This window comes from Aureococcus anophagefferens, assembly GCF_000186865.1.
Source record: "Aureococcus anophagefferens unplaced genomic scaffold AURANscaffold_25, whole genome shotgun sequence".
Classification (NCBI taxonomy): Eukaryota; class Pelagophyceae; order Pelagomonadales; family Pelagomonadaceae; genus Aureococcus; species Aureococcus anophagefferens.
In genome coordinates, this window is record NW_008705585.1 from 403,961 (window position 1) to 411,712 (window position 7,752).

Here is a 7,752-nt window from a genome sequence, read left to right on the forward strand (position 1 = left end):
CGACGAGTGGTTCCAGTCCGTCGAGCTCGCGGCGCGCGACGTCCTCGGCAAGCGCGTCTGGGTGGCCTGGGAGTGGGGCGGGTCCGACGACCCCCTGTTCGGCGACGGCAAGGACCGCTGGTCGCCGTGCCGGAGCGCGAGCTTCCCGCTCTACGCCGCGCACCTGCCGCTGCTGCTCCTGCGCGCGGTTTTGGGCGGCGGCGCGCGGGCGCTCGCCGCGCCCGGCGCCGTCGAGGTCGCGCCGCGCGCGGCGGCCCTGGCCGCGTCGCTGGCCCAGGACGCCGTGTTGGGCCGGCTCTGGCGCCGCTGCGGCCTCTCGGCCGACGAGGCGCGCGTCGCCGTCGCGCTGCGCCGCTGCTCCTGGGCCGCCGCGCTCCTCGAGGCGCGGCCGTTCTCCAACGGGTACGAGGCTCTCTTCGTGTCGCTCGCGGGCCTCCTCGCGGTGGACGGCCGCGCGCTGGCTTTAGGCGCCCTCACGGCCGTCGGCGTGTGGTGCCGCTTCTCCTTCGCGGCCTTCGCGGCGCCGCTGGGCCTCCACGCCGTCGCGGTGGCGCCGTCGCGCGCCGCGGCCGTCGCCGAGGGCGCCGCGGGCTTTGTAGCCGTCGCTTTCCTCCTGATCGCCCTCGACACGGCCTACTTCGCCGACGTCGCCGGCGGCGCGGTCGTCGTCGCGCCCTACCGCAACTTCCGCTTCAACGCCGACGCGGCGAACCTCGCGCGCTTCGGGCTCCACGCGCGCTGGACGCACGCGTCGTCAATCTCCCGCTGCTCTACCTGCCGATCCTGCGCTACGTCCGCCCGCCGGCGACGCGCAACGGCCGGGCCGTCGCCGCGTCGGCGGCGCTGGGGCTCGCGGCGCTGTCGGTCGCGCCGCACCAGGAGCCGCGGTTCCTCTTACCGACGGGCGCCGCGGTCTACGCGCTCGCCGCGCCGGCGGTCGCCGCGCTGCCCCGGCGGCGGCGGCTCCTTCTCGCCTGGTGCGCGTTCCACGCGGCGCAGGTCGCCTTCTGGGGCCGCGCGCACCAGGCCGGCGTCGCGCCGCTGGTGAAGCGTTTAGCCGCGGCCAACCCGCCGGGCGACGCGGCGACGTGCGCGCACGTCCTCTTCCTCGGCACGTACCTGCCGCCGCGGTCGCTCTCGGGCCCCGGCGACGGGCTCCTGCTCCACGACTTCGAGAACGACGTCGCCGGCTTCGGAGTTCGCCTCGACGCGCTCCTCGGCGCGCTCGGCGGCCTGCCGTGCCGCGCGCACGCGTTCAAGGTCGCCGTCGCCGAGGCCGCGGACAAGGGCCCGCTCGTCGACGCCCTCGCCGCGCGGCGCGCGGCGCTCGCCCGCGAGGCGGCCTTCGCGCCCCACTTCTCCGGCGAGATCCCCCCGCGGCGCCTCGAGGACCTCGCGCTCGGCCTCTACGACGTCCGCGGCCCCGACGGGGCGCCCTGGCTCTATACGCCGGACTAGTTCGCCGCGGCCTCGGGGGGTCCCGGCGGCGCCTTCGGGAGGAAGAGCTTGGGGAGCTTCTCCAGGATGCCGAAGAGCATGCCGCCGACGACGAGGCCTGCGGACAGGAGCCGCTCCACGGATCCCGGCGGCGCCCTACCTGCGGCGTAGGCGCCGAGGCAGATGAGCGCGTCGATGCAGAAGATGATGCGCACGAGGCCCGGCGGCACGGGCGTGAGCACGCCGTCGCCATCGTGGCGCGCGGCGCCCGCGCCGACGAACCAGAAGCCGAGATTCGCCGCGAGCGTGCACGCGGCGCCCTGGAAGACGTCGCCGACAGCCATGGACGCCAGGCCCAGCACCTGGCCGACGATCTTGATGCGCACGGCCTTGCGCCACGTGAGCGCGGCCTGGCGCTTCGCCTTCGCCGCGCCGGCGGACGCGGGCGCCGTCGCCTTCATCGCGCGCTTCGCGGACGCGAGCTGCGCGTTCGCCGTCGGGCCCAGGTCGACGGCGGCGAGCAGCGCCGTCGTAACGCATACCGCGGCCTCGGGTGCCGTCGCCACGGCCGTCGCCTTGTAGGCCAGGGCCGCGGCGCTGAGGGCGTAGGTCGCCGGCAGCACCTTGGCGCTCATGGACACGGCCGCCGCGGCGCGGCGGCGCGGCTGCATGGACACGGCCGCCGCGGCGCGGCGGCGCGGCTGCGCGCGCTGCAGCCGCGGCGCGACGAGTGCCTGGCACGCAGTTGCCAGCAAGAGCGCACGCATGATCGAGCGTGCAAGAGCCGCACGCATTGCTCTGTCGATCCTTGTGGCATCTTGAGGACTCTTTGGGCCTCACCGTCTGGATATTTGAGAGCTGCCCAGCGAGCTGATCGAGAGCTGCCCACGCGTTACCGCGCTGCCAGAGGCCTTTGCGAGGCGCTCTGCTTTCTGGTGATGGGTCGCTGACTGGCCCGGCGCGTGCCTGGGTGGGTCGCTCCGCGCGCCGCGCGTGACGCATGGGGCCGTGCGCGTCGCGCGGCCAGTCCGCCGCCGTCGGCGCGGACCCGTCGTCGGCGACGGCGACCGTCGACAACGAGCGCGCCGTGTCGAGCAAGGTCGACGTGAGCACGAGCATCCTCGACGAGCGCGGCGCCGGCGCGGCGGTTTTCTTCTTCTTTCCGCGCGTCTCGCGAAACCGTTTTAACAGGCTCTACGACGCCAAGTACGGCATGACGTACGCGTTCGTGTCGCAGCGGGGCTACTACCCGCACCAGCTGCGCAAGCCCAACCAGGACGCGTGGCGCGCCGGCGCGTTTCTCTTCCGACGTTCGCCGTGGCACAACCGACTCCAGGTACGTCTGCGCGTCGCTGAACCGCGACGCGAACGCGTACGTGCTCGGCGTCTTCGACGGCCACGGCGCCGAGGGCGACCTCTGCGCCCAGTTCGCCGCGCGCAAGCTCGTCTACTGCCTCGAGCGCGAGATCACGACGCTGCTGAAGAAGCAGAAGCTCTCGGGGCGGGTCGTGGAGCTCTACGACCCGACCGCGGACGCGCCGCGGCTCGAGGAGCTGTTCGAGCGCGCGTTCAAGAACTCGAACCTGCTCATGCACGCGGCGTCCTTCGACACGCAGCTCAGCGGCACGACGGCGGTCTGCTGCCTCGTCGTCGGGACGACGCTCATCGTGGGCAACGTCGGCGACTCGCGCGCGATCTTGGGCTACGTGCCCGAGGAGCAGGGCCAGATCGCGGTCCAGGCGTTGAGCGTGGACCAGACGCCCTACCGGCGCGACGAGCGCGAGCGCGTCAAGCAGTACGGCGCGCGCATCATGACCGTGGACCAGGTCGAGGGCCGCGAGAAGCTCCACGAGAACTGGGGCACGCGCCTGGGAGACGAGATCGACGAGACGGGCGACCCGCCGCGCGTGTGGAACGACACGCTCGAGCGGCCGGGCTGCGCCTTCACGCGGTCCCTGGGGGACATGATCGCCGAGCGGCTCGGCGTCGTCGCGGACCCGGAGATCCACACGCACACGCTCCGCCGCGAGGACAAGTTCGTCGTCGTCGCGTCCGACGGCGTCTTCGAGTTCATCACGTCCCAGGCGGTGGCCGACATGGTCGACCGCGTGCGCACGGCGGGCGGCGGGCCCCTCGAGGCCTGCCGGCGCGTCGTCGCGGAGTCGTACCGCCTCTGGCTCCAGTACGAGGTCCGGTCCGACGACATCACGATGGTCTGCGCGTTCTTCGACGACTTCGGCGGCGTCGACGTCGCGGCCGACGGCTTCGCGCCCAACGCCAGGGCCGGCGAGCCGTCGGCGCAGCTGCGGGCCACCAAAGCGAAGCTGCGCGCGCTCGACGGCGAAGGCGAGGCGACGCGCGCGCGCGCGGCGTCGCGCGAGGACTTCCGCGAGGTCCGGCCCGTGCGGCGCGTGCTGGCCAAGGAGAAGCGCGTGCACCTCAACATGAGCGAGTCCCAGAAGCTCGACCCCGGCGAGGTCGCCGAGTTCCGGCGCAAGCTCGACACGTACCGGAAGCCCAAAACGAAAGACGAGGAGAAAAGATCGAGACGATGACGCGGTCCAACTACCTCTTCCTGAACCTCAGCGCGGACAAGCTCGCCATGATGATCTCCGTGATGCAGAAGGAGCTCTTCAGCGCGGGCGACGTCATCATGCGCGCGGGCGACGAGGGCGACAAGTTCTACCTCGTCGACACGGGCGAGTACGACGTCATCATCCGCGACTCGTCGCAGGAGCCCCAGGTCGTCCACACGTACCGCCACGCGGGCGAGTCCTTCGGCGAGCTGAGCCTCATGTACGGCAAGCCGCGCGCGGCGACGATCAAGTGCGTGCGCGAGGGCGTCGTCTGGACGCTCGAGCGTTTGGCGTTCCGCGCCATCCTCATGAAGGACAAGTCGAACTCGAGCCTCATCGCGACGCTGTCCAAGGTCGAGGGCTTCAAGCAGCTGAGCGTGCCCCAGCTGCAGCGCGTGACGGACGCCTGCGCGACGGAGACCTTCGAGCCGGGGGCCTACATCATCAAGCAGGGCGACGTCGGCGACACGTTCTACGTCATCTCCGAGGGCGAGTGCGTCTGCACGAAGACGCCCAAGGAGGGCGGCGACGAGCTCGAGCTCGTGCGGTTGGGCGCGAACGCCTGGTTCGGCGAGCTCGCTCTACTGAAGGACGAGCCGCGCGCGGCGAACGTGAAAGCGTCGGAGAAGGGGCCCGTCAAGGTCGTCGTCGTCTCGCGGCGCATCTTCAAGGAGATCTCCGCCGAGGTCGTGACCCACCTCGACGAGGAGCACGAGCGGCGCGTCGACGCGTCCGAGGCCCTCAAGTCGGAAGACGGCAAGCACTATAGCCAGTTCCTCGCGCAGAAGGGCGGCGCCATCGAGCAGCGCGTCCACGCGCTCGACGCGAAGCGCCTCGAGATGGCCTACGCGGGCTGCCCGCTGAAGACGTCGCTCGCGGGCTTCTTCGGCGCCTACGACCTCGCGCTCCAGCCGACGGGGTCGCGCAAGGTCTCCGCGAAGTGGCACGCGATCGCCGACTGCTCCAAGGACGGCGGCCACAAGAGAATCTTAAACGAGCGCGCGGTGCTCACGTCGCTCCGGGACGCGAGCTCGCTGCTGCCCCACGTGTTGGCGACGCAGGTCGACGGCACGTTCGCGACGCTCGTCATCGCGGAGAACGTCGTCGGCGACGTGCACTCGCTTTTGGAGTCGGACTTCGACGCGGGCGCTTTGGCCTTTTACGGCGCGTGCCTCGCGGAGGCGCTCGAGTACGTCCACGGGGCGAAGATTTTGGCGAGGAACGTCACGTCCGAGGCCGTGCTTTTACGGGCCGACGGCTACCCGATCCTGGGAGACCTGTCGCTCGCGAAGCGGCTGTCGCCCAAGGACGACCGCGCGTACACGATGTGCGGCGACGTGCTCTACTTCGCGCCGGAGGTCATCGCCGGCGCGGGCTACGCGTACCCGGCCGACTTCTGGGCGCTGGGCGTGCTCTTGTACGAGATGTACAGCGGCGTCTTCCCCTTCGGGACGCCGGGCCAATCGGAGTCCGTCGTCTACGCGGCCGTCTCGAAGATGGAGTACGCGGTGCCCGACGGCGCGCCGCCGCCCGTCGCCGAGGTCTTCGCGAAGCTCTTCAAGCGCGAGTACCCGCGCTCCAAGGCGCCGGATTTGAGGAAACTCGCGCTCTTCGCGGATTTGGACGCGGCCGCGGTCCGGGAGCGGCGACACCCCGCGCCCCACGCGGCCGTCTGCGAGGAGCGGCGCGCCGCGCTCGCCGAGTCCGGCGGCGCGGGCGACGACGAGGCCGACTTCAAGCGCCGCGCCGCGCCCGCCGAGGCCGCGGACGTCTGGCACTTCCGCTCCTACTAGGCCACCGATCTGGCCACCTTCGCTTCGATGCCGCGCTAACTTAGGTCCGCGCCGCAGGCGAGGAGCGTCCCGTCGCCCGCGATCTCCCGCCGGAAGCCGAGGCCGTCCGACGGGAGGGCCACGTCGAGGAACGAGCCGCGGCCGCCGGCGAGGGGGCCGAAGGCGAGGCGCACGGCGCCGCCCGCGAGCGTCAGCACGCTCGACCCGTCGCTTCGAAACTCCGCGGCGCCGTCGCCGGCGGCCGCGAAGACCGCGCCGCAGCGCGTCGCGACGTCCGCCGCGTCCAACCCCGCGGGGCCCAGGGGCGGCGACGCGTAGGGCGCCGCGCCGCAGTCGTCGCGCGACTCTCCCACGACGACGCATCGCAATAGCGCGCCGACCGTCGCGTCGAACTTGAGGTCCACGCGCACGCGGTCGTAGGCGCCGAGGACGCCCGGCCCCGCGAAGATCGTCCGGGCCTCGACGAAGGGCATCGCGTCGGCCAGCGCCGCGCCGCACTCGCCGCTCGGGAAGCGGCAGCTGTCCACGGCGGCGACGCGGCCCGTCGCCTTGACCGACGCGCGCTCGAGGTCGATGCCGCCGGTGAGCACGGACGCGGCCGCGGTCCCTGGGACGACCTTGAACGTCGTCCGCTGCCACAGGTTCTTCGCGGCCGCGTCCTTCGAGAACGTCGCCCAGCCGAGCGCGTCCGCGGGCGCGTACGCGGGGTCGAGCGGCATCGCGTGGCCCGTGCGCGGCGAGAACTGCACCTCGACGCCGGACCAGCAGCCCTCGTTGCCGCGCAGGACCGCGGCGCGCGCCAGGTCGTCGTTCAGCGCCGCGTCCTCCATGGTTTTTGCGACGCTGCGGAGCGTCGAGGTCTCGCCGCGCTGCCGCATCGTGCGCGGCGTCTTGCCGCGCTGCCGCAGCGCCACGCCCCTTGGCGCCGGGCCGCGCAGCGCGAACGCCGACGCGACGACGAGCAAGAGATGGGCAAGAGCCATGCCCAAGCTTGTGGCAGAAGAATCAAGTTGTCGTCAACATGCGGCACTCCCTCGGTGATTTAGGTCTGGAGCCAGGAGCGCGAGGCGATGAGGGGGTTCGCGTGGCTCTTGTCCCGCATCTGGGGCTTCGTGGACCGCGTCGCCACGTACCAGCCGCCGTGGTCGACGACGGTCGCCGGCAGCGTGAGTTTGACGAGGTTCGAGTCGACCTCGCGCATGAGGTTCTTCAGCCGGGCGTGCGTCGCGATGGAGTTGGCGCCGAAGGCCTTGGCCGGGCCGATCTGCGCGTTGAGCGGCGGGCACGTCGGCGCCGCGGGCGGCTCGCGGCGCTTCCGGCGGCCGAGCGTCTTGTCGCGCGCGCGCAGCTCGTCCTCGCGGCCGGGGATGCGGCGGCCCGTGTACTTGCCGCCGGTCTGCGACATGAAGTCGCTGTTGCTCCGCGGCATCCGCGGCTTGATCTCGGGCAGGCGGTCGCCGTCCGTCGCCGCGAGGTCCGCGGCGCTCGCGCTCGACTGGCCGCCGCCGCCGCGCCGCTTGCTGCGCACCTTGCGCGTCCGGTCGATGGTCCGGTCGATGAGGTAGAGTTGATCCTCGAGGAGCCGCTTCTGCTCGAGGTGCTCCTTCGACGGGCTCATGGCGCCCACCGCCACCCTCGGGTTGCGCCCCACGAGGAAGGGCGGCTTCTCCGGCGACGCCACGGCGCCGGCTGCGGTGCGGGACGCGGGCGGGTCTGGGGTCCGCGGCCGGCGGACGATTCGATTGCGGCAGCGGCGGAACGGCGCGGTGGAACGACGTCAAAGCTGTAACATTCGCGCTGCGTGAGAGCTCTCTCTCAACATGATATAATCTGATATTGCAAACACGAACTTAGAGCTGCACCCCGAATCAAGATGGCGTCGTAGCCGGGCTGGGCCCCAACAGAATAGGAGTGAGCTTTCGGCAGCCCCGTTCGACTAGGAGCGA

At 72.0% G+C, this 7,752-nt stretch overlaps 3 protein-coding genes across 3 annotated transcripts; all 3 read left to right on the forward strand.

The window, feature by feature from the left end:
* Nucleotides 1-2,644: 2,644 nt before the first annotated feature.
* AURANDRAFT_3791 (hypothetical protein) lies at nucleotides 2,645-3,653 on the forward strand (the record flags this gene model as incomplete). The annotated part of the gene is made up of 3 exons (XM_009041910.1): nucleotides 2,645-2,718; nucleotides 2,774-2,942; nucleotides 3,000-3,653. Coding segments are annotated over 3 exons (897 nt in total), but the record flags the coding sequence as incomplete, so codon positions are not given.
* Nucleotides 3,654-3,976: 323 nt separating this feature from the next.
* Nucleotides 3,977-4,633, forward strand: AURANDRAFT_12834 (hypothetical protein; the record flags this gene model as incomplete). Its single annotated transcript, XM_009041956.1, has 1 exon — nucleotides 3,977-4,633. A coding segment is annotated over one exon (657 nt), but the record flags the coding sequence as incomplete, so codon positions are not given.
* Nucleotides 4,634-5,041: 408 nt separating this feature from the next.
* AURANDRAFT_5520 (hypothetical protein) lies at nucleotides 5,042-5,527 on the forward strand (the record flags this gene model as incomplete). The annotated part of the gene is made up of 1 exon (XM_009041957.1): nucleotides 5,042-5,527. A coding segment is annotated over one exon (486 nt), but the record flags the coding sequence as incomplete, so codon positions are not given.
* Nucleotides 5,528-7,752: the final 2,225 nt, after the last annotated feature.